Genomic DNA, 27,729 nt, shown 5'->3' with positions numbered 1-27,729 from the left:
GGCACCGTCCCTGGAGGTGTTCAAAAAAAGACTGGATGAGGCACTTAGTGCCATGGTCTAGTTAGGACTGGGTGCTAGGTTGGACTGGATGATCTTGGAAGTCTCTTCTAACCTGATTGATTCTATGATTTTTTTATACTCCCTAGGTTTCTATTTCCTAAATATGAAGACACTTTCTGTTGTTTTTATTAGTCAAGATAACTCACTGCTCCAAATTAGCATCCAAGCCTGCAAAGATCCATTTTAACCACTGTGTTTATTATTTGTAAACAGTTATTAAATAATTCTTCAGAGTTTCTAATGCTTTATGGAGGCAGTTAATGAAATTATACATTTTTATCCTGCCAAAACTTTTTATCTTCTCGGATAGAATTTTATAGTGTTTTTATAACCCAGCTTGAAGTGAAATTGAACTGTATGAAAAGACTGATTGTCAAGGACATCTGAACAAATGAGATATTCATTTTATTCAGAATCCATTGAAGGATTTCTTGATGGTTTTATTTAATTTGCTTCATATCAAAGAGCTAAGTTCCCCTTTGAGACACATCACAAAAGAAATAAAAGATTAATAAGTGCCCAGGAAATTCCAATATTCTTTCAGGATTTGACAGAAAGCCTCAATATTATTCCATTTCTGCCTCATAGACAGACACCAGTGTTATCAAAGGAGTGTCTTTTGCCACAAGCTGGCCAATCTTCCTGGTACAGGTGCTATTTGTACAGAAAAACCCAAGAATGATGATAAATATATCAAGCAGAATATTTGTGAGTTAATGATATGTATGTTCAGAGAACACAGACTATATAAAACATTTTACTTATAGAGTGCCATTTGTAAAAGCTATTTAAAACCACAGGCTCTTCCTGTGGTTTCTGACAACTGTGCTGACTGCGTAAGGTAAAGTCAGTTGCAATCCCAATCATTAGAGTCTAGAAAGATGTATGATTTTTAAGTGAATATTTAAAAGATTGAAAGTGATTAAAATGATTTTATAATTAAAAAAATTGCAATTGGAATGGACTGCTCAGGGAGGTGGTGGAGTTGCCATCCCTGGAGGTGTTCAAGCAAAGCCTGGCTGAGGCACTTAGTGCCATGGTCTAGTGGACTGGATAGGGCTGGGTGTTAGGTTGGACTGGATGATCTTGGAGGTTTCCTCCAACCTGGTTGGTTTTATGATTCTATGAAATGCTTTAAAAATTGAAGTCATATTCAAAACAATGTATCCAAACTCATTGACATAGTGTCAGGTAAATTTTCAAGTACTTGGCTGTTTGTTCTAATGCCACTCTTAATTTCTTACTTCCTTATTACAGTTCATCCTCAAATGTTTCTTTCTTCACAAATTCATTTTCTTCAACTCTAAGGAGCACCTATTTATGTGATCCCACAGTTTTGAGTATTTTATATATGTGTGTATATATATGCATACACATAAAATCATAGAATCAACCAGGTTGGAAGAGACCTCCAAGATCATCCAGTCCAACCTAGCACCCAGCCCTATCCAGTCAACTAGGCCATAGCATTAAGTGCCTCAGACAGGTTTTTCTTCAACACCTCCAGGGATGGACACTCCACCACCTCCCTGGGCAGCCCATTCCAATGCCAATCACTCTCTTTGGCAAGAACTTCCTCCTAACATCCAGCCTATACTTCCCCCAGCACAACTTGAGACTGTGTCCCCTTGTTCTGTTGCTGGTTGCCTGGCAGAAGAGACCAACCCCAATCTGGCTACAACCTCCCTTCGGGTAGTTGTAGACAGCAATGAGGTCCCCCCTGAGCCTCCTCTTCTCCAGGCTAAACAACCCCAGCTCCCTCAGCCTCTCATAGAATTTGTGTTCCAGGCCTTTCACCAGCCTTGTTGCCCTTCTCTGGACACGTTCCAGCACCTCAACATCTCTCTTGAATTGAGGGGCCCAGAACTGGGCATATATATACACACACACACACACATATATATATATATATGTATTTAAAATTCTGTTGACTCCCTTTAATGTTTATCAGTGAATAAGGCAATGCAACCTAAATCAATTTCTATCAAAAAGTTCAGTATCATTGATGGAACATTTTAGTTATGAACATAAATAATTTTTAAAAGGCTTATGACAATACATTCCGTGGAAAAGGCAGAGCAGGACAAATGTCATAAATAATAAATATGATTTAGCAACCAGAATTTTCCTGAATATTTTGTTAGAGTAGGTTTATTAAGGTTAGGTAGAAACTCCGGGTCTTTTAGCTGAGAAACTAGATCAGTCGTACAGGAAAGCAAGAAATTTTCTATGAAATACTGGAGAGTTCCATCACTATAAAGGAGCTTTTTAGAAAACCTAATAGATGAAAAATAAGGCATGGAAGCCTGACAGAAATTAATGCATGGGAAGAAATGAATGGAGAAAATTGTTGAGGAGCAGTGTAGCTATGTGCAAATGCTTCCCCAGACACTCTGGTACAGTTCAGAAGTTTAGCTTATTACAGTTGTATGACAACCAGCCATGAAGCACAAATTTGCTTGAGACTGGTATATGCTACCTCACAGTTAAAAACATCTACAGAGTTTTCTTTTGCAGATTTTGTTTCTTAGTTCAGTGATACAGATTTCTGCCTTGACCCTTAATTACTCTCTCCATGTCTTATACTGCATTGTGTGGCCATGTACTCTAAGTGTGACAAGGATAATCAATCTGTTGAATTCCTGCAAAAAAATGGAGCCAAATAATCACAGAAAGAAATATCACATAGAGACAATACAGTAAGATATGAATGTCAAATATGATGATTAAGTTCTATCTGTTTTATTATTAGCATTTTGCCCCCCAGGGGTTCAGACTAATTAAAAAGGCAATAGGTTTTTGTGGGTTTGTTGGGTTTTTTTTGGTTTTCAGCAGTTGATGTTGAAAAGATCAGCTCTGTTGAAAAGAACAGCTCTGCTATGTTAATTTAGTAAAACTAAATACCTGGAACTCAGTAGTTAGCATGGATAACCAGTAAAAAGACAATAGGAAATGCTACAGGATAACACAGCCTTTTTTCTGCAGAGGCTTCATGCTGTGCAGACAGAAATTTCAATTTCTTACAAGGAATAAACATTAACTTAATTCACTTCTAATCTGTGAACACTTTTTTACTTACTCTGTTAAAGCCCTGCTCAAATTCAGCTTTTGTAATGCTTCTACAGCACGGGACTAGTCTCAGTTCTAGAAAAAGTTGTAAGCAAGACAAAAGCCTCAAAGTCTCTCTGTTTTTAAGTATGGATTAACTGTTGCAATGTACTTCTGAAGAACCAGAAGGCATTATTAACTGTGGAGCATCTAGGGGGAAAAGTCACTTATGTAATTATTAATTATTATTCCCTCCACATGGCATTATTTTGACAGAAACCAAACCCAAAAATCAATTATAATATAGCAAATGTGAATCTTTTTTGCTGCAAAAGAACAAGTAACACACTTGCCCCTATAGGCAGATATTTTGAGAGAGACTCGGAGGTGCACATAATTTGTATTGAAATGACATCTTATTCCATTAAAAAAGTATTATTAGAGTGTGTTCTCTTTTGATTGTCACAAAAAATCCTAGGTCAGATTTCTCATGATAAAATTGAGGTACTTAATTGCAGAAAAAAAAACCACTGCAGTTACATGTTTTGATGAAGTTCAAACCTGGATAACTATCATTTTAATCAAAGATATTGTAGCATTCTTGGTATTTAGTCACTGCATTGTATTGGGGCTTGGAAGTGTAACAGGTCCTTAGTACAACAACTAGTAATGTATATACAGCCTCTGTTCAGCTGTCCAACCACTTGTGTCTTGTGTCATCTGAGATATATGAATGCATATTTTCTGGCATCCTACTGGTGATCTCTGTGTCCTATGCCTTTATTTGCCAGTCCCCTGTGGATATCTCTGAAGCTTGAAGGTACTGCAGTGTGGTAGTGCCTACTTGGATTGAGGCAACTGAAGTGAGCCCTAAAGAAACAGATGTTACTGAGAAAGAAGGTTTGCTTCTCTGTCACTGACAGAACACCAGAATAGCAAGGCAGACAAACTGTTCTAAACAATACATCAAGAGACGTCAGCTTGCACCTCATCCTTTGGAGGCCTAAATATTCTTACAACTGCTAGACATTTCAAAAGAAACTGTCTCCAAGAACACCTTTCTTCTGCTGATTTCTGCTGTAAATGCATGCACATATTAAAACCCAATAAGATTATGGTTCTTAAATTAAATAGAATAAGTGGGGCTTTTTTTTTTCTTTTCCTTTCCTTTTTTTTTAATGTGGTACCTAGAAATAATTACTTTCTTACCATCATTTCTCAGTGTCAGAGGTGTAGGAGGACTCAAAACTCTGGCATTTGTTACTGTGTTTTTTACCAAGCATATATAGCTGCCAACATCAGATGTTTGCACCTTGGAGATGTAGAGATTGCCTGTCTCCTGAGAGATGAAGCGTCTGCTATCTTCTGCCACAAAAGATGGGAATTCATTAAATACCCAGCTATAGATGATCTCTAAAGGAACACAGAAAAAAAAAAAAAAAAAAGAAGACAAAGTAATTATGGGAGCATTATTGTGTCCTCAATAAATGTTCATTAATTTTATCTGAATAATCTTGAAAAGAAAAGCTGAAAACTTTTGAAACTTTTTATTTGTTTGGTTTAAAATTCAAATTTTTTTTCCTCTTTCTGGAATTTTGAAAATGGAATTAGCATTAAGTCCACAAGTTCCCTGAGAAGACAGATTAAATAAATTATTCAATAGACTCAAAAAATATCCATAAAATATGAGACAGTTCCCTTGTCTAATCGTTCAGGTCAAATAAAAAGTAATACCCAAGACATTATTTTCTCTGGTTGTTCAAATTTCCAGTGAAAGCTATCAAGATGCTTGCCACAGGGCTAAGAATTACTTCTCAAGTGTGTGTACAAAGAGTTTTTACTCTGAACATCTGGATTTAATATTCACAGAGTCTAATAACTGCTCAGCCAACCTGGCAGGTTATATTACCACACTACGCTTCTATCTTCTTCTACACCTGCTTCACTGAAGAACCTCACAACCCTTCCTATATGCCACTTAAATCCCTACAATCAACGAATAATTTGTTAAAGCAAAGATACAAACTCATAATCCGATGGACCAAACATTAATCAAGGTAATTGTAAACGATGGTAATTAAAGCAAGTCCCTTGGTTTTTATTTTCATTCAACAAACCATTCTGTTAACCACAGAAGTATATACTTTTCCATTTATACTCATAATAATTAGTTGAGAAAAAAAAAATTACTATTTCCTATTATCCTGTATGAGATTATAACATGTTTCATTAGAAGCCTGGATGCATTAATGTCTTAGCATTAGAAGTATCAGTAAAATGAATGCGATTCTGATTTAGCAGGGAACTTCTTTCAGGGAATTATTCGTGTAGAGATCCCACCAAATCAACCTTTAAATTCTTAACCTTGCATGTATTTGTTGTACATGGTTTTATCCTTTCAGTCATATCTTCCACTATTTCATTATTTCTTTGCACTTTAAAAAAACATTCTTCGCTGCTAGAACAGCACATTGGCTATAAAGCAATTTCTTCTGTAATCTCCCCTCATGATAGTCTTTAAAGAACATCCCCAAATCAGAAAGTAGTTCAGATATATGAAGTCCCTGGTACTGCTTCAAGATGCAAACCACTCCATTGGTATAGCAAGTTGCAGCCTCTTAGACCTGATTTTTTAGGGGCTTACTCTTAGCTTCATCAGCAGTATGAAGACAGTAATTGCTTATATGTCAGTCTCGTTCCTTTACACTTTTATCCTCACTACAGTCTAAATGTTTTCGTGATATATACTTAGCTGGAAAATGAAAAGGCCAAAGAGGTAAGAGGAAACTCCTCAAAATTAAAATATTTCTGTGTGCTTTTCTGCTAACAGTGGGAGAGGAAGCAGTATAGCTGTTCACAGCGCATGAAATGTGAAACACATTAACAACCTATCTGTGCTGGTTTGAGGCTAATTGGAATATTTTAACGAGAGAAATTAGATCATTGGCTTTGAAAAGAAAATAATAGTGATGTCTATGTCACCCACTGGTTTTGCTTAGAGATATACAACCCAAGAAACAATTACAAAATCAATCAGTCCCTGGCTGCTGCTTGCCACGTTATCTCTACCTGAATCTGTGTAACTTGATCTAATCGTTTTCCTCCTAACCTCTTGTTGGCTTTTTCTGAATCTCACCCCTGCACTTAAACCTTCTCAGATAAGGGAGGGAGTGGGAAGAAGAAGGGGAGTTATTTTGGAGCCCTCCTGAGCAGTTCTGCTATTTGGGAGTGATTTTGAATTTCTATATTACTTTTAATTTGTATATAATTGTTGTAAATATCTATATATATATGCTTGTAAATTTGTGCTACACAGTAAAATACAGCTTCATCCTTAACTTCCATCTGGCTGAGTTAGTCTGGTGAATCAGGGTGGGGAAACTCTCAAAATACCAAACTATCCAAATATATGTCATAGCCAGATGTGCAGTTTGACTGTAACAGTATGGAAAGCATTAGAAATTCTAACTGGTCTGTCCTTCCTATATGCTGTAAAGTTCCCTGATAGAGTGGCTAGAAAGGAACAGAAAAGCATGAGGGCCACCATTTTCAACCAATAAGATCTGAAAGTGCAAGTAGTGATGTAGAGATGCAGGATAGTCTGGATCAATTTTGGAGGAGTTCATTTTAGTTTTGAAGTCAGATGAGAATTTTCTTATGAAAAATTGATGGTTCTAGTACAGAAATACCATTTTAGAGCACTAAAATTGTTTACCTGACAGTATGGAAAGATTTTCCCCAAATGGGGAATTTAGCTCCACGCATTGACTTTTTGGTTAAAATCTTTTTTTCAGATCCAACTGTAATGCTGAGCAGCTCTACAGCACCCGGAGGAATTCAGGGCTCACAGAATGCTTTTCAAGTATTCAGAATTTCCTTCCTCTTCTGCTATGTTTCAGGTAAAATATTAATTAGCCTCAAATATTTATTTCTGAAAATTTCACTGACACATTTTGCCAGGAGGTCTTACCAGGCAGAAATAATTCTTGGTAGCATAAAATTCTATGACCTAACAAAGAACAGAACCCTAGCCTGTATCGAAAATGGCATGTCCAGGAGGAGTAAGAAAGTGATTGTGCCTCTGTACTCAGCACTGAGGAGGCCACACCTTCAGTATTCTGTCCAGTTTAGGGCGCTGCAGTATAAGAAAGACAGTGAGTTGCTGGAGCATGTACAGAGAAGGGCAGCAAAACTCTGAGGGGTTTGGAGACCATTTCTCATGAGGAGAGGCTGAGTGAGCTGGGCTTGTTTAGCCGGAAGAAAAGGAGGCTGAGAGGAGACTTTATTGCTCTTTACAGATACCTGACAGGAAGTTGTAGCGAGGCTAATGTTGGCCTCTTCTCCCAAGTAATGGCAGGACAGAGGTAAAGACCTCAAGCTGTGCCATGAGAAGTTTAGGTTGGATGTTAGGGAGAATTTCTTTACTGAAAATGCTGTGGCAGGAACAGGCTTCCTGGGGAGGTGAGCCATCACCCTGAAGTGTTCACAGGCTGAGCAGTCCTGGTATTTCAGGACATGATCTAATGGTCGTGGAGGTGTTGGGTAGAAGGTTGGACTTGACGATCTTATAGGTCTTTTCCAACCTTAATGTTTCTATGATTCTATACAAGCTCAAGGAAAATACCCAGGCTTTAATTGAAGGCACCTGTTTCTAATCAAATGGAGAGCAATCAGTCTCACTAATTGCTCTAGCTTAAAAGTAGTTCAAACTAAATGTAAAGTAGTCATCATTGAGAGTTCATTGGTAGCTTGTGTAGAATAAAGTTTTCTTGATTTGTAGCCTAAAGCCACATACAGTTAATTATTCATTTATTAATTAAAACTGCTCCTGTGGAATGAATTTTAGGCCATAAATTTTTGTACATCTAGTCTTGGCTGATGCTAAATTTGGGAGTGATGCTGCCATTTTATCACATTCTAAATGTTTGGGTTTTTTTTTTTTTTTTTTTTCTGTTTAAAATGGTGTGATGGATGAATGGGTACTGTAAAAAAGTAATGAGAAAAGAGTAACAGAACTGCTGCCAAATCTAAGTTTACATCATTAAACTGTGTTCCAGCCAGGAGCCCAAACTCCAAAGCACAGATAAAAGTCCTAACGGTTTACTTCTTGGTTGTTATTGACATTGAAGGAATTATTCCTGGTTTTTATTTCTAAAAAACAAACCAACTTTGGGGATACACTTTAAAATAAGTAAAGACTTTGCATCTGAAGGCAGATAAGGAACATTCTTTTCAGGTGAAGAGACTCTTACACACTTTATGAAGTTTTTCTCCTTTTAGACTCAGTTAATGACTTCAGTATATTCTTAAATATAATAATATAATACATATTTTCAAGGGTTATATCCACAGAGTATGCACAGACTTCAGTGGAAATATCTTGGAGAACTGTAATTTTCAATGCAGGCTATGCAGAACTGTATGAAACAACCACAGCTGGCTTGGGATCTGAGGACGCAATGGGTTTTAGATGACAGAAGTAGATGGATGATCTTGCAGAAGTGATTTTGCAAAAGACTGTTAAAAGAATGACTGCAATTATGGGAAAATGAGTGTAACTTGACATGCATCCATTGTACAAATGTTTCACACTCCCAAATTTGCACCCATAGCAGAGGATAAAGCATACATTAGTACTCGTATTCTGGGGCTCTGACCATTCCTAGTTCATGTACCAGTAAAATTAAAACTTTAGTTTTTTCTGGGTGTGTGGGTTTTTTTGCATCTGGAAGTATCATACTTAGGAATATATTGCAAGGATATACAAAAATAACTAATAGAGTGATGCAAAATTGACAATTAAAATGTTACCATTTATCTATAGGCAAGTCTGTCATCTATACTACACACACAGCAAAATATTCTGCAACAACAGTGAACGTAGTTACACACCACAAGGCCCACAGCAACTTAATACAAAATCATATGCAAACTGCAAGAATATAGGCGTGCATTTAAATATTAACTGAAGTTCCACTCTTATAAGATGCTAAACTACTGAGTGTCCTTCTTGAGTTTCAGAATGAGAAGCCTAAGACCAAAGCAATGACACCATGTCTATTGCTACGCAGCTCGCTGCAGTGGTTAGTGAACTTCAAGTCTGTGCTTTTTTATGATGGCATAGGCTGAAAGATTAGAACCAATGTCATTTAGCTATGCTCAATGCACAGCTATTGTTGTATTAATGTTTTAATACACTTCAAAAGTGCCTTTCAAACCTGGCACGTAAACAACAATCACCTTCAAGAGACTTTGAATCTGAAAGTCAGTGGTACCAAAATCTAATTAATCAAACTACAGCTGTAAAACAAGAAAGTTATTGCTGTAGATATTAATGGTATGAAGTCATCTTTTGAGAAAAGTCTAAGTAAATGGTTTCTCCTTGTTTTACTCCTTTTTCTTTCAATAGAGAGAAAAATGTTTAAGTAAAACTAGGAAACTATCAATATTACAGAGTACACATGACTTCAGAGTATTTTTGCAAGATATATGCTGAGCTTATTTTTTATTTCTATGTCCATCTATTTTATTGTTAATATGACACCTATGCCAAAACCACACAGATGATGCAGAGCCCTTCCTGGAAATTACAGTTGACTGCCAACACAAAATAAACTTTTACACAGATACTATTCATCAACCTATACAGAAACAGAGAGTAAAAAGACAAAAAAATATTAATTATAGAAGCATTTGTAAATTGCCATCCTTCTATGGCTTGTGATAGAGGACTCTTCTGCTGGAAAGTTCTTTTACATATGAAGGCTTGGTGTCATAATGATTTAAGCCACTTTGATAATTACAAAATTGATATTTCTGTTTATGAATGACCAGCATTGTTTACAGAAGAAAGTCTCCAAGGAGCTTTGTATCTGTTTGCTGAAAGTCATTTGGGAAGAACCTTCCGAATACCCGACTTGTTTCTGTGTTTTATGAAGTACTTTTTAGTGGGCTACATAGGTGAAAATCTGGGTCACTGGGTGATAAAAGTAATAAGGACATCTATCTCCTGTCAAAAAGTATTTATGGTATGAAAATTTGTTTACAATAATTCCTTAAATAATTTTGGTAGACCCATTTGCTTTCTTTAACAATACTAATTCCTAAACTGTCACAATCTGATGCACTTCACATAATGGATGAAGCTGTAGTAATGACACATCAGCATTTATGTTGCTGCTGTACTGTGCATTTAGAAATATCATTCCGATGAAGACAGTGCCAGTACCATGGGAATCAAAAAGTCTTTCTGTCATCGTGGGTCAGTAAGAAATAACCCCTTAAGTACTGTAATGAGAGCAGTGCTGGAAGCATTCAGGCAGCAATAAATATTCACTTCTCTGTTTGTTAGTGCTAGAATGCTTTCTTGATTTGCTTCATATTTTTTTATCCTGAGAAGCCATTTGTTTCGTCCTTTTAAAATGAAGTTTCTGGACAGTGCTTTTATCAGCTCTGTTAGTAGTGTTTTGGGTGATAAGAAAAGATATAACAAAAAAGCCAAAAAACAAGCTCCTTTAAAGCAATCTAAAAGCTAAATGTACAGTCCATATAATGGCCAAATATTGCATCTTCAAGGGCAAACTATGCAAAGACACTTCTCGTAATTGCATCCCTTTGGAGTTATGGTATTTGCAGAAGAAATGACCCTGGTTTGTGTCTTCTTTTTGTGATGCTGAAGATGAGCCAGCAGTGTGCCCAGATGGCCAAGAGAGCCAATGGCATCCTGGCCTGCATCAGGAACAGTGTGGCCAGTAGCACGAGGGAGGTTATTCTTCCCCTGTACTCAACACTGGTCAGGCCACACCTTGAGTGCTGTGTCCAGTTTTGGGATCTTCAATTCAAGAGAGATGTTGAGGTGCTGGAGTGTGTCCAGAGAAGGACAACAAGGCTGGTGAAGGGCCTGGAACACAAACCGTATGAGGAGAGGCCGAGGGAGCTGGGGGTGTGCAGCCTGGTGAAGAGGAGGCTCAGGGGGGACCTCATTGCTGTCTACAACTACCTGAAGGGAGGTTGTAGACAGGTGGGGGGTGTCCTCTTCTCCCAGGCAAGCAGCAATAGAACAAGGGGACACAGTCTCGAGTTGTGCTGGGGGAAGTATAGGCTGGATGTTAGGAGGAAGTTGTTGCCAGAGAGAGTGATTGGCATTGGAATGGGCTGCCCAGGGAGGTGGTGGAGTCTCCATCTCTGGAGGTGTTGAAGAAAAGCCTGTCTGAGGCACTTAGTGCCATGGTCTAGTTGACTGGATAGGGCTGGGTGCTAGGTTGGACTGGATGATCTTGGAGGTCTCTTCCAACCTGGTTAATTCTATGATTCTATGATTCTATGCAGTAGGAGATATGCTGGGAACTGGCTGAAGGATAGGGGACATGAGTCCCTAGAAGCTTTGTACAATCAAGTCTTTGAGGTGAGGTCTGAGTGTATTGAAATGCAGTGGCCCACAGTAGTGTATGTGATAAAGCTCGAAGGCATTTGTCCTTGAGCCTTCTGATAAACAACTTCCATGGGACTGTCCAGATAGGAAGGGAAGCTAGCTTCAGCAGGAAACCACAAGTAGGAGGACCACGCAAATTCCAATCTTTAGATGCTCCAATCGCCAAGTAGCAGTACTAAAAAGGCATTCTGGGTTTGCACTAACATGTACACTTGTGCTCTGAGTATAAAAAGCCTGATGCTCGCAATAAACTTTGGATGGTCTTGCAGCTAACTCATATTGAGTCGTCTCTTGACTTTCCCAAATCCTGCCTCCGCAGAGATACAGTACTCCATCTCATCCGCTGTCCAGTTGGGAAAATGTATTTCTCATTCTCCATTTAGGATTTCCTCTAATTGCTCCAATTCCACAAGATGGCAGTACTTGATGAAGATGTGGCACTGATACCTAACAGCAACCAAAATCAGAGACAATCTGGGAGTTTTAGCACCTCTGAAGAAGTTGGTTTTTTGCCTTTTTTTTGTTTGGTTGCATGGGTTTTTTGTTTGTTTGTTTTTTCCCTTTTTTCTTCTTCTTTTAATAAGAAAATGGGCAAAAAGCATATTCAGGATTATAGGCTGAATTTACCATACATAGCTGTAAGCCACAGAATTTGTATGCTGGTTTTGCTTTGCTCTTCAAAAATATACTGTTTAAATAAAGTATCAAGAAAAAACACGCACCTAAATCTCCCCTGCCCTGTTTTCAGCTTTATCATCCTGCTATGCTGTTTGGATATTCTGTGTAACAGCCACAGAATAAGTACAATATATGGCACTCTCTAATGATGGAGAACTCATTCAGAGGAGGGAAAGCTCCTTTTTAGCTAAGATGAATGATAACAATGACTTGTTCCTGCAGTCTCCCACCACAACCAGATAAATAATTTTGGTGGATTTCTTTGTGCTGCTGTGGTTCATTAATCCTCCAAGAAAATATTTGATGAAGGTAATTTATTTGTTGCATTGTAATGCACCCACACAGAACAAACAGATATTGTTGATTTATCAGCTAGCAAAGAAATTGCTTCTTTTCTGCTCTGGGGCCCCCATATCTACTGCTTACTTACCTGAAACATATTTCTACCAATCACATATTTGTCTTTACTCAGATTTAATTACAGCGATAAACATTCAAATATCTTCTTTTGTATAGCATTCACAGAGCTAATAACTAGGAATATAATAGGAAAGGTAAGTGTACTGTCAGCACTGAGCTTGTACTGGAGGATACAAGTATTATATTGTCATTATCTGTGTACACAGCCAATATAGCCTCATTTGTACATTTGACATGTATGAAATACAGCCAGGCACCGAAACGTGTAAAGATCGATTAAATGCTTTTCTCACACATACACTCTTCAAAGAGATCACACACACAAAACAAAAATATGGCTTCTGGGAAAGCATGCTAGATTATTATAAATATTTTATCATTACTGGTATAATTTTCATATTTTAAAAAAATCTATTTTGGAAAGAATCAAAATACTCTTATCAAAAGGAATACAAAGACAAATGCTCTTCATGCCCTTCTTTTGCCCTCAAACATATTGAGACGTTCTCAGCCCAGTCTTTAAAAGTATCTAGTGAATCATATTCTTAAATTTAGATATTCAGAATAACCTATTTCATTGCTCAGTTAATAAATACTTTTCCTTAATATTTGTGTATAATTCATTTATTTTTTTTTCAGTGCTGTTTACTACATGTTCAACTTACAGTACTCAAAACACTTTATTGTGGGCCTATAGTAAACAGTTATAGTTACAACCCTACGAACTCTCAAAACCAATCTGGGCATATTCCTATGTGGCCTGCCCTAGGTGATTCTGCTTTGGCAAGATAGTTGGAATTGATGATGTCCAGAGGTGCTTTCCAACCCCTACTATTCTACAATTCTATGATTTTCTTGTCATATTTTGAAATAATTTTGGAGATACAATAGTCTCACTAATATTTTCTTGCATGGGTATATTTATTTGTCTAGAGAAGGGCAACAAAGCTGGTGAAAAGCCTGGAACACAGCCCTATGAGGAGAAGCTGAGGGAGCTGGGATTGTTTAGCCTGGAGAAGAGAAAGCTCAGGGGTGACTTCATTGCTGTCTACAACTACCTGAAGGGTGGTTGTAGCCATGTGGGGGTTGGTTTCTTCTCCCAGGCAACCAGCAACAGAACAAGGGAACACAGTCTCAAGTTGTGCCAGAAAGTGATGGAGTCACCATCCCTAGAGGTATTTAGAAGATGTGCAGATGTGGTGTTTTAAGGACCTTGGACTCAATGATCTCAAGGGTCTTTTCCAACCTAAATGGTTCTATGATTAGTAATTTCCAAAAACAACAATTAGAGATAATTTTGCTCCCGGATTAGAAAGGGTAATAAGGAGGACCCACATCATTGTAAGTTCATCAGCCTCAGTCTTAGATGAAATAATTCAATGACTGACATGAGAGTTGATTAATATCCAATTAAATATATATATATATAATTAACAATATTGGAATGAAATAAATCTAGTCAAAATAAGTATATATATTATTAATTTATTGTTTATTGATAGAAAAAAAAAAGAGGCTGCAAAGCATAATTAAAAGGATCACTTCTGAAATTCTTTGTCCTCCACTGATGAACATTTTAACAGTTAAAAACTAATCTATCTATTGATCTACAGGACGAGTCACTAATAAGTTCTGATTTAGACAGCTTGTCATTATTAGAAACCTTCTTTATGATGGAAATATGTTGAATGCACAGTAACAGAAGTTGACTATTTCTCAATATTTTGAATAAACAGGAATTCTGTGGTAATGACCAACTCTTGTAGTCCTACAAAAAGTGTGGCATTGCAAAATGATGAGGACATTTAAAGCTCAGGAAAACACATCACTTTATACAATATTTATATGTAGAAACTATTTTTCTGTCAAACAGTTCAAGAGAATTTAAAGTAAACTAATTTTTGGCCTTTGTTATTTCTCTCACACTTTACATCTCCCTCATTCTCTGATCTTACAGTGATACTGAATTTCTCTACATTTTAATGACGCTGCTGTGATGGTTACCCTAGTATGGTCTATTCTTACCTAAGCCTGCCACAGTGGAAAGCACAATGAAATTTATATTCCAGAGCAGTGTTACACGCAGTGAGCCCCAGAATTATGCACCTAAGGGGGCTGCTGCCTTATATGAAATTTAATTCTATGACTGCTGCAATGATAACAGCAGATTAGTATGTTTCAAAGGTGTAACTCAGACATTCGTCAAAACAAACAAACAACAAAAACCTAATTAGCAATAGGATGACGATGATCCAAACTTGTGGAATTTGACTCCATAAAGTGCAACGTGACATTATAGCTTTCTCAGCTGAGATGCAAAATCTCTGCATCTCTAGCTTCCATTTCCTCATCATTTAGTCACAGAAGCTTTGCTATGTAAGTTCTGTAATTTGAGTGAAAACCATGGAATCACAGACCATTAGGCATTGGAAGGGACCTTGAAAGATCATTGAGTCCAGCTCTCCTGCCAGGGCAGGATCACCTAGGGTAAGTCACATAGTAACACATCCAGGCAGGTTTTGGACCTCTCCAGGGAAGGAGATTCCACAACCCCGTTGCATAGCCCTTTGAAGTGTTTTGTCACCCTCACGGTGAAAGACATGGAACCTTGTATGCTCCAGCATGCACCTGTTGCCCCCTTTCCTGTCATTGAGCATGTCAGTAACAGTCCAGATAACAGAGTACCAATCTCTCAAGGAGTATGTATGTATGTTCCAGTTTGACTTTTTGTATTTCTAAGCAATAAAACAAGTTAAATTTGTCACATTATTCTTCTTGATCCTCGATTCCTAATCCAGGAAGGTTTAATAGAAACAGGAAAGTTTATTTAACAAGATTTAATTTCAGGTTCCAGGTCTTAGAAATGAAAATGCAAAGTTACTGCAATTCTAGTTCACATTTCAAAACTCAAGTGTTTCTAGCAGCCTTCACCACACTTTACAGGTAAGTGCTGTCACAGGGACTGTATTGGCAAAACTGTGTACTTGGGCTCTGTAGAGCAACCTTTGTAAGGCCACATGTATTGAACTTCAGATACATCCCATTACTTCTCTGCTTTATATTCTCTTGATGCTTGGTGCTTTGACATAAAGGCTTTCACTGTCTCTGTATGCAGATCAGTATTTAGTGAATTCTTCTATAGCTATGGTATGATATGGTTGATCATCTTTGAGCTTCCTCCTTTCCTCCCATGGCATTTATTATCCTCAGATCTCAAACCAAGGACAGTATATTATTGACACTTTTATATGGGAAAACTGAAGAAGCTGGAGGAAACTTCCCAGGAATTGTGAATCAGGCAACAGCCAAAGTCAAATGTCCCCCAACACATAATTCCTTTAATTTTCGTATTCTTTCCTCTCCTCAACAACTCTTTTTACATCTACAAGAAATACCAAAATAAACATGCAAAAAGTTGCAGTCAACAAATCCTTAGGAGCTGTGTAGATGAAAATCAGAGAGGAGTAGCCACTATTTCACCTTCCCTCTGATTCTGGTTTTCCAATGTTTAATAAAAAAATTAGCTGACATAATTCCCTAGATGCTGAAGGTCTAGTGCTCAGATCTCTAGACTCAAATGTACCAACAAATGGATCTTCCATTACATCTTTCTCCACACAATGGAACGTGTGAACATTCGCTTCAGAGAATAACATAAAACCAAATTTATAGCCCCCAAAGGACAAATTTTAAGTGTTAAGAATGACAGTGACAGATGATTTTTTTCACCTTAATTAAAAATAACTCAAAGTGCAGATGAAAAGGAAGTTACATGTCACATTAGCAAACTGCCCTGGAATACTGATAATGCTGTTCAGCCATGTTGTACAAATAAATCACTATAAATAACCTATGCAACAATCAATCATTTAGAAGATAACAATGTAGAGAGTTACTCTCTTACCTGTTTCTACATACAGACAATACACTGTGGAGTACCTGTGCACATTGTTCTGCACTACTGGAAGCCCAGTGAACTGCTTCCATTCATCTTCTACTTGTCACATAATTGTTATTTAGAGATAATACATAGCCTTCTGTTGTCTTACTTTCAGCCTAGGTCAGTGTCTCATGGTTATAATCTTTCCTTCTCAACCCCTCAGCAATAGCAGCCAAAGTGACACTTGATGTGTCACAATATGTATACATACCACATGAAAAAAAGAAGGCATTTGTTCAACTCTCTCTGTTTGTGGTTTGGGTTGTTTTTTAAAGAAATGTCATTGAAGCAATGCAAGCAACAGATAAATCTGCTACCTCCTGTGCTGAGCAGGTGCATGTTTTTTTCAGAAGACTATGTTTTTCAAAGCCCTTTTTCTTTTAGGCATGAAGAATGATGATGTAAAGTTACACAATCTGGACTGTGAATCAGTGTAATTTTCATCTTTTATTGAAATTTTCTTTGTGGATCATTCTCTGATCTCCTCTGTAAAATGGGTAGTGCTCCTTCTTTCCATCTTGCACTGGGCAGATCTGAAACAGACTCCTTAGGTTTGAAACTACATTGTAATTTTTTGAACTCCTAAATAACCTTGTGATCATAGAATCACAGAATGCTTCTGCAGGGAGTGGTTTGGTAGGAAAACAAACAAGCAAACTCAGACAAAACCATCACCAGTATCCTTCTTTCCGTTCTCCCTTCTACTTCCTGAATTTTTATCCCTGCAATACTCAGTGTGAAGACTTTCTTAATTATTGAAAGAGGGAAATACCATGAAAATTAACCCTTCAGTGAATTAATAAATGCAGTGAAACTTTCCAGTTACAGCTTCTCCGCTCCAGGATAATAACACCAACACATCAGGAGCTGCATCAGCTGGCTAATGAATCCATCAGTGATGATTTTAACAATATTGGAATACAGCTCAAAAACATAGGAGATAGAAGTGGGCCAATTATCAGAATTAAGTCTGGTATTAATTGTTACATTGGTTAAAAGATGGTAACAATCAAAAAGAAGTCAACTTTCCACTATTCTTGCTAAAGAAAACATTGTTGGCAGAAGGTAAAGAATGCACATGTGCAGTTGTGCAGGAATTTGGATTTTACTGTAATTGTTCAGATATTTGCCTGAACTGTATGATATTATTCTTATATCTATTCAGTCATTTTCTCCTTGAAAAATCCAAGCAATTGCCTTTATGTATTTAATGTTATAACTACCTTCACTCCAGTGACAGTTGTATTGGATGGGAAAAATATCACAGATACACCAAGATAACATCTATCTTCTAAACAATTTCCAGTTTCCCTTTGAAAAAAGAAAAATTAAAACTAAATGTCTGATCCAGAATAATTTTCATACTGGCTCATTTATTTGAAACAATCTTCTTGAACTGATTAAATAAGGCTATATGAAAATCTATGTCTCATTAAGCATTTTATCACCTCAAATGGTAGCAAGTTCACTTTCATGTCACACTCACAAAATAAAGAATAATTGATTTTATTATACAGGGAAACTTGTTAATGGCATTTTATAGAACTCATATCAGTTTGATCCAAAGCTTTTCCTTCTGACCTCCTAACATTTTTGGTAGTCATCTCTCCCAGAATCACCACTGAATTCAGTTTAGCATAGCATAGCATAGAATCAGTCAGGGATGGAAGGGACCACAAGGACCATCTAGTTCCAACCCGCCTGCCATGGGAAGGGACACATCTTACATCAATTTAGCATCTTGCCTTAAAATTCAGCATCTCACCCCAAATTTAGCATCTCACTTCAATTTACATCTTGCCTCCACTTTATATCTTACCCCAAAATTTAGCATCCCACCCTAAAATTTGCCATGCTATCTCCATTTGATATCTTACCCCAAAATTTAGCATCCCACCCTAAAATTTACCATGTTATCTCCATTTGATATCTTACCCCAAAATTTAGCATCCTACTTCAATTTACATCTTATCTCCATTTTATATCTCACCCCAAAATTTAGCATCTTATCTCCATTTTATATCTCACCCCAAAATTTAGCATCCTATTTCAATTCACATCTCATCTCCATTTTATATCTCACCCCAAAATTTAGCATCCTACTTCAATTTACATCTCATCTCCATTTTATATCTCACCCCAAAATTTAGCATCCTACTTCAATTTACATCTCATCTCCATTTTATATCTCACCTCAAAATTTAGCATCTTACGCCAACATTGCCTTAGCTGAAAGCTTCACTGGTTTTGTGTTTTTAAAAATCCTCTAAGATTTCCCCACAATAGTAACAAAGAGAAAAGCTAGATGTCAGATTCTTAGAAATTAATAATTTCTCATCTCTTCCTCCTTCTTGTGTTTCCACTTAAGTTGTCTGATCAGCATTGTATTGCTGACTTCTCCTAAGTTACATTGATTAACATGTGCCCTCTCATTCCATTCTTTTCCATAGCATGAAGTGGAGAGGTAATAGGGATTAATTAGGTATTTTCTATTTTAGGCAAAATAGTCTTTCTACAGCTGACATATTCATAAAATGATATTGTCACATCCACCAGCTTAGTAAAACATTAGAACTCAATAGCAAAGGGATTCTTCTAGAAAGGTTACTAGGTGATGGTCAATTCTGTGAAAGCCTTCCACTCTGTTTCTGTAAGCAGTGTATGCCATGCCAGTAGGTTGGGCTTCAGCTATTTTCTCTGCCATAGGAAAAGGTTTTGTAATACCGTTTTCTACTGTAATTGGTACTTTTACAATACTAACTGCAGAAATATGGTTGTGATACCACAAAAGTACATTTCTGTTAAACTTAGAAGGACAATGCTGTCTTGTTCAATCGCTGGACTGAGGGCTTCCTGATAGTTATGTCTAATTTGTTGGGACATCTCAGTAACAGGCTAGGCACTTGTCTCTAGGGAAGAGGAGCCTGCATACTACAGAAACTTTTCATCATTATTGTCCCATTTGTCAAGCTGTAGACAAATAGTCACATACGGCTGGCGCCTGAGCGGCAGCAGAGCATGAGCCTGAGGGCCAACATACTCAATGCATTTTTAAAATTAATTAATCTCCCATGCTTCCTTCCTCTTCTCTTGCTAGCTGCTTTCATTTTGACTTTCCCAAATTGGCATCTGGGGTAATATTTGTTGACAATAGTGTGGCTGTGAAACTGCAGCACAAGTCCCTTAAGCAGAGCCCTGTCAGGGCTGCCCCTTCATCCAACACTGTGCGTTGCCTTAATTGGCCAAGGTCAACCAGCTTTCTCTCACTATATTTTCATAGTCCCTGGGGCAAGGAACAACTCCAGTGAATGATCCAGTGGGTTGAGGGACACTAAAATTTTCATTTCTAGTGTAGTTTATATTAGTTTCTGGAAATACTGTTTTGTGTTTTTTAAGGGGGTGGGGCTGATTTATCCACACCGACAACAGGGATATTTACTTCAGAAATGTCAGTCTAGAAGTTCTTTTGGAGAATTTTCTGCAGTTGGGTGGCAATGCTTTTTTATTCACTTATTATTTTGAATAAATAAATAAATAAGATCTCTTTGTCAATAAAATTTAAGCTGATAATTATTTATTCATATGCCTACTATGCAGACATTGCCTAGAATTTGAAGCACATGCAGATCATTAAAATGTAATTAAAATCTAATAACAATGCATTGCCAGCAGACTGGGAGTAACTCCTCACTGGGAAACATCGCTGTTACAATGCTACTCTACAGAAAATTCTATTGTTCACTAACTCTTAAACTTCATGTACTCAAATGTGTGCCTTCAATAAGACTGAGGAAGGAAAACCTGCAAAGTGCTTCAGGGGAGTCAGTAGGGCAATTACTGGTCATGTATTCAGCATTAAAGACTGTACAAAAAAAAACCCAACACACAAAAAGTGGTGAGGTTTTTTTTGTTTATGGTGGATTTTGTGTTTGTTTGGTTTGTTTGTTTTCATTACATAATGAAAACTATGCACACAGCCATCAGCTGCTCAGATAAAGGGTACAGATTCCTACACTGACCCATATCAGGGGTCATGCACATTCAGCTTAATGATAATACACATGAGAATTAGCGTTGCTAGACAAGAAAGCTTCAGAAGCCTTCTAGTATAAGTGACAAAGGATGGAATGCAAGAGGGAAACATCTTTATAATCCTCCCAAGCAAAAATGTGAGTGAAGAGATAAGATAACACTATGGGATTATCCCTAAATGCACCATCTTGTCTTCTATATCACAGGTTTCTTGAAGAAACTTTTCTGTCCTGTAGAGTTAGCAATAGTTTTCTACTACATTTACTTAAAAGACTTGTTTCTGTTACTCAGCATCATACTCTCACAATGAACTAAAATGTTCCTCTAAATCCCACTTTTACTAGTACAAGGAGAAGCATCAGGGTATTGGATGGTTCTACCTTTCCAACAAACTTAGAAGTTAGAAGGAGATTATAGTTAAGCCCAGTGAATGTGAAATGTTCTGTTTGCCATCATCAGTTTGATGCATACCCAGCTCCACAAACTACTAATAGAAGGCACTGACTGATTTGTGAGTCGTGATTAGCTTGAGGGAGAGTCATTGCTGGAAGCATGACCTGTCCAGATGTTGCAAGTGGCCAGTGCTTTTACAGGAAATTGCAAAACAGTCCTCCTTCAATGTGAGAAGGAAAATATGACTTTTATCTACACATAGGTTTCTCCTGAAAACAAATTATATAACTTTCCATATTAAAATTAATTTGAAAAGTTAGAGTGTAGTGGAAGCCTTATAAGCTTAAAACATGTCCTGGCTTGCCCCACCCTTCTGCTGATGGGGGAAGCAGGGGCAGGAGGAAATCAACGATTTGGGCCATTATGTCCTTTCCCAAAGTGATAAACGGGTACCCATGTTTATGCACTTGTTAGCATCTTGCCCAAATAAGGGTGAGCAAGTCCTGGTTTCACCTAGTATGGTCAGTTTGACAAATGCCATTCTGACTGGTGAATCTCCATGAACAAAGGAGCCATTACATTTGGGCAAATAATATAAATTCAGCTAAGTTGCAAGCAATTGTGCTGCCTCTAAGTTCTGCTTTGGTCTGCCTCATTTTGCTCTTGGCTTGGACAATGTGTACTGCTCTGTTTTGCTCTACATTCTGCTCTGTTCAGACAACATGTGCTGCCTCTCAGCTTGGACAACGTGTTCTGCTCTGCCTTGTGCTTCAGACCAGCTTAGCCCTGATGTTTTGGGCTTCAACTACCTGGAAACTTAAGTGCCTCTAGTTTACAAGGAGGAAGTATTAAATGCCTTGCAACATGGTGAGAAATGCCACCGAAATTGTGCTCTCTGCACATCTGCAAGAGATCCTGCTTGCACCTCATCAAGCCTCCATGCCAAGAGGAACCAGGATCAGGTTCCCAGCACCCTGCTAGAGCCTGGGAAGGTCTAGAAGCCTCTCAATTGCTATCAAAATGTTGAGCAGTCCCAACACTGCTGCAAGGGAGCCAAAGGATTGTAGCTAAATTCTACTTCACCACTGAAAGTAGAGCAGACCTTCCCTAGGGCTCCAGGCTGCCTATTTATAAGTGGGACAGAGCCATTTTGTGGCTAAACCTTTTCCAATTTTCTGATTCTCCTAAATTAATGACTTGCCCATAAGCATCCTTGTGAAGATTTTCCTGAATAAATTAGAACACAAATTTAACTAATTTGTATATAGTTGTGGGCAGGGCTTTTTGGAAATGAAATAACTACGTATTTTATAATTCCTGCCTCATTAATTGCCACAACCTAATTCACGGAGTTGGGAAAGTATATAATAGGAAAAAAAAAACCCAACCCATCCTGGATATTAATGTGGTGGTTTAAGGCTTATTGGAATATTCTAACAAGAGAAATTGGTACTTTCCTGAAAGTTCAGTGCAGAATCTAACTAAATTAAATCATTCATTGTAAAAGAATAATAGTGATAAAGTCTATATCATTCATTGGTTTGCTATGAGGTATAAAAAGCCAATGTATAAAAAATTTCTTTCTTTGCTTTTGGGCTCTGGGTCTGTTTGCTGTTTCTTCTTCTCTCTCTCTAACTGACCAGAAAACAGTTGAGCTTTGCTGGTTGTTTTTTTCTATTTGGGAGAGAGTGAGTAGTGCTGGCCCCTTCTGAGCTTTTTCCTTTGTCTGAGGGTGGGGCTGAGATTGGATTTCTGTATTATTTCTAAATTGTGTATAATTGCAAATACATGTAAATATATTGTGTATATATGCTTGTAAATTTAGCTTTGCTGCAAAGTACAGCTGAATCATATTTCCAAGCAGTCTGAGCTGGTCTGGTAAATGTAACTGGGGTGGGGTGGGTGAGTTCTCAAACCACCACAGTTACTTGACTGTTTAATACATATAGAAGCATATTGATATCAAAAATCATGGGCAGGAATAAATCTCTCCTGTAGTGATATGCTGACATTATGTCCAGTTATGTCTAGAGAGATGGAGAACCAGAGATGTGAGTTCACGCAGGCTTCCTATCATTTTGAAGAAACTGATTATGGTTAGATCCACACAAATAAGTTCTCTAGGGCTATGTATTGAAATGCCATTTTTAGGTGCCTAGATTCTTTTACTAACTACACAGCCTTAAGCTAACCTTGTGACCTTCATATACATGAAGTTAGACAGCTTAGAACTGCATTTGCAAATGTCAGTTTAGTAAAATGAGAGCCAGAGGGTGTGTGGATACCTTGAAAACAGAATTTCCTGTGTCCTGCATTCAGATGCATGAGCCAATTGCCTGTAAACAAGTTAATGAGCACACTGAGGTTAGTCCAGCCCAAAAATAACAATCTCATTATCGTAACTAATTTGCCAAAACAAGTCTGCTCTTAACAATTCCATACCTGAATTAGGTAATTTTGAGCTTGCCTTGTTATTTCTATGTATAATTGTGCAGTATGAATCTAACTAGAGGAATTCTAACTAGAGAGCCACTGCACTGCGGCTGGATTTGGTTTCCTACTTGTAGCAGAGCTGCATTTCAAAGATGCAGTTTTAACAGACGCAGCTTTCTGATTCAGTTTATAGATCCTGAGCAGTGAAAAGCAGCTTGTGTTTGCTTACAAAGTGAGTATGCCCAAAGCACACACAAACAGGTGCTCAGAACAGCTTAAAAAAGATTATTTGATGTGACTTTCTCCTATTAATAGGAGGACTAGGACAGGTGTGTAGGAAATAGAAGAGCAGGACAAAACCTTCTGGACCGTGGTAGAAAGAGTTTTATTTTAGCAGCTTTCCAGTTTAGTAACACACTATGTAGACATCCAGAAGATGTATGGGAAGAAGTGTGATCCCCATAGCACCAGCATTAATCTTCTTTGCTGCAGCATTTCTCATGAAAACTACACTTTTATAACACTAAAGGGGAGGCATAAAAGATGTAACAATATCCAAGCTGCGTAAGATCCGCTTTATCCTTTAGAAAGAGATTCTTTGAAGTTATGGTTTAACATCTGTACAGATGTTACATGCTGTTGAAAGATTATGTAGCAGTGCTCTCTCCAGATGGCAGGATCCCTTTGAGGCAGGAGGGAGCACACATCTGCCTTACCCTGTACGCATCAACACTTTGTTCATTCTAACACTGGGAACAGTTGTTTCGCATTAAGCTCACACTGAAAGATTTGAATAAAAGCCTTAAAAAGCTCAGCTGAAAGTATTAATTCTGAGAGAAATATGTAAATCTGGATGAGATCTTCCATTTGTTTTTAATCTCACAGTGGCAAACCTTGTAATTAAGATGATTAAGTGACTGAATGAAACCCTATGTTTACATCCTTTAGAATACCACAGTGAAAAAACATAATACTGTTTTTAGAAAGAAAGCATCAGAGGCCTTTAATATAGAGTTAGCAGTCAGATATTTAAGCAGTTGGTAACTAATTAACCTCTTGCTTATCAGGGTACCGAAGAGTTAACTGTCTAGGAAATCCATCTTGAAGAAAAGACTAATGGGGATGGTGAAGAATCAAATGTTACATTTAGAAGAAAAAAAAATTACATCTATGGATGATTAAAATATCTACAATTAATATATTTCATCAGGGAGAACTAAAGAATTTGCTAACAAGGAAGTATTAGTGGAAAAGCTGCCACAGTAGACACATTTAAATGATACAGAGCACACAATGAAGTCAGAGGCAGCAAAGTTGTGGGTTTTTTTTGTTGTGTTTTGTTTTAAGTGATGGTCCAGGCAGAGTAGGAGGTGAGAATATGCTGGTGGCTGTCATAAGAAATCTGTACAAAATCCTTTTTTTCTGAATTACTTTTCTTCTGAAAGAGAGGATACTGTCTCTCTCAAAAATATCTCTGATTTTGCTGCTCAGTTATTTCTCAGCAAAAATGATTATAACTTAACAATGGTGTTTATTACAACCAAGAAGTAACTATCTTATCTGCATCTGCACTGCAAACATTCTGAATATATTTCATGTGCATTTTTTAGTAGCATTATTTCCTCTGTAAAATATGTGGACAACAATGTAATGAAGACCTACACGAATAATCTATATAGATCACAAGGTTGAGCTTGTTTGTTTGTTGCATTACCTCTTGAAAATATATCACAGCATTAATAAACAGAAATCAAGTCTACATACACAGGAACCTTGTTTTCTTAAATAAATTCTTGTCCAAAAAAAAAAAATTAGTACAGTATTTTTTTTCAGTCAGTGGTGCTTTGTAAACACTTTCAGATTTTTCTAGAATTGTGTTCTGTAAGACTGGAATGTAGATATTATTCAATTAAAAGGAATTTCTTTGTATTCTGTTTGGACACACATTAACAAACCTATACCCCTTTCAATATAGTTCTCTTTCACTAAGTTTTATCTTTCTTTTCCCCACAATAATACTGTAATTTTCTAAAAGGGCTCAATCCTGAAATTTTAAGGCAAGTTTATAAGTACTTATTGACCTCAGAGATTGAGGAATGGGATTCTGCTGAAGGATGAATTGCTTAAGAGGTGGTGGGGAATGATTAGGTTTGACACTTTATCATGGATTTATCTCCTGCGAGAAGTGAAAATTATTTCTAAAGGTGCTGATCAATGTGAATAAATCCATACAGCACAGCTTGTGGAGTTCATCCACAAAAAAACCCAAAACATTCCCTTAGGTCATGGTTTTGTTATTATTAGGTGGTCACACATTTCAAACATACTTTAAATAGTCCTTAGATTAGGTATATCAACTACAATAGTTTAATAGTCAAGTAAAAGTTTGCATCCCAGGAGGTTCTAAGGGTCAACATTACTCAGAAATATTTAGAAGTGTTGTGGTAGGCTTCAGAGGCCTAAAATAGGCTTATACATGTCCTGTCTTGCCTAGGCATCTTTTTCTGCTCCACCAGAGAGGCAAATGCAGGAAATGGACACAAAAGAACATGGAGCCACTGAGTGTGGCCTGCCCAGGGTCCTGTGGTGTAAGGCACACACACTTGGCTTGTGCCTGCCTAGTGCAAGGCCTCTGCTTTTCCCAAATTAGGGAAAAGTGAGCCTATGGCTTTGCCTAATATGGTCTGGTTTGGCTAACTGCCATCCTGATTGGCTGTTCCGTGTCCAAAGGGCAATTAATCTCAGCCCCACATTAATAAAAGGAGATATGCAGGTGAACAACCTGCTTTGGCTTCCTTGCTTTGCTCCCCTGCTCTTTGCTGTTCTCTCTCTGCTGTGCCCAGCCCTGCTGCTATTGCACACTGCCTTATTGCTTGCCTGCTAAACTCCACTGCCATGAGTTACCAGGAGCAGACCCTGGATGCTTGCACGCGATCGGCCTGTGTAGCCAGCGTGACATCATGCTGAGACTGCACAACATCTGCCTTCTGCACCTGAAAGTCCTGCCTAGAATCCCTGGACATATACACAGATTGTCCAGAAGAAGCCAGGAGAACAAGGTCAGAGATTGTCTGCCTCTTTCTCCAGAAGCCAGGAAGGTTCAAGCCTCGACATCCAGCAAGACAGAGTCCCCTGAAAGCATTTGGGCATTGTCTGGACTGTGGCTAGCCCCCACGAGGGTAATAATAGCAATCTGTGAGTAAAAGTTTAAATGCCTCTTTGTAACTCTCTGCTGCCTTCTGCCATAGAGCAGAAAGAGCTTGAGCCCATCTAGTGGGCAAACAGCATATTGACTGCAAGTGTCATTTGACCACGGGAACCTTCTCTTCCAGTTCAACTAATGTTTATATATATTTTGATGGTTATTACTAGATCTAGATTATCCATAGAATGTTTCCATGACTGTGTAAAGAACTGAAATATTATTAACATGAGTGGTCAGGGGTGGCAAGAGTCCTGAATAGCAAAATTAATAAACAGTATTAACTTTGGAAAATATCATCTCACATAAATTAATTTCCCCTCCGCAACAGGAAGACAATACCATCTTTGCAAATCAGATACAGAAACTTAAACAGAGCATCCAAAACTGAATACTTTAAATAAAAAGTAATTTTAAAATGTGGTTTAGATGTTCCTGTGTACAAATGCTTGAATTTCCCCTGCTCTGCAAATGGATTTTCTAGCAGGAAGTGAAGGTTCAGATTCACTTTCCCTTTAAAGTTCTGCTTTCATCCCAAATTAATTTTCAAAACCTGACTCCAGTCTGGAAGTCTTTTGTTAATGTCTTGTACCTTACTGGCAGAGCTTTGTGAAACAATTATTGTTGAAACATCACCAGGTGTGAATTTTTTTGGAAGGTCATGGAGCTAACTCTCCCCTTTCCCAGGAGACTTCAGCTTCTATGTTAATACTGCTTGCCGTACCACAAGGACTCACAGTCCCTCAGTGTTTTGCAAGCAGGGAGCTGGAGGGAAGCTGCATGTCATTCTACATTACTCAGCAAACAAAGGGCAGCCAAGTCACCTTCTCACTCAAATGAGGTAGTTTTACATCTGCATATCAGCACAGTTTTTCAGTTATTAGCACATTATTTCAGCTTTCAGGGTTTTTTAATACTTCTCTACATTGCACAGCTTTACTTGGCATAGCTATGGCAACAGAATTATGCCAACAAGGGCTCAAAATATTGTTCTGAAAGTAATTTTCCTGCTGGCATATCATACCAGTACTCAAACAACATAAACTAAACCAACTAATTACCGTCTGTGAGCACAGTAGTTTCCACGGTAGG

The 27,729-nt window shown here is 37.7% G+C and overlaps 1 protein-coding gene across 8 annotated transcripts in view; it reads right to left on the bottom strand.

The window, feature by feature from the left end:
• Nucleotides 1-27,729, bottom strand: part of CNTN5 (contactin 5) — a 736,829-nt gene that overhangs the window by 183,254 nt on the left and 525,846 nt on the right. For all 8 annotated transcript variants that reach the window (XM_064170433.1, XM_064170430.1, XM_064170397.1 and 5 more), the window contains one exon: nt 4,318-4,521. In XM_064170433.1, the coding sequence (XP_064026503.1) occupies nt 4,318-4,521 (204 nt within the window). The remainder of the gene's footprint in view (nt 1-4,317; nt 4,522-27,729) is intronic.

Source organism: Pogoniulus pusillus, chromosome 3 (assembly GCF_015220805.1).
Source record: "Pogoniulus pusillus isolate bPogPus1 chromosome 3, bPogPus1.pri, whole genome shotgun sequence".
In the NCBI taxonomy this organism is placed as follows: domain Eukaryota; kingdom Metazoa; phylum Chordata; class Aves; order Piciformes; family Lybiidae; genus Pogoniulus; species Pogoniulus pusillus.
The sequence above is the reverse complement of the archived record's forward strand: the minus strand, read 5'-3'. Positions and strand labels throughout refer to the sequence as shown.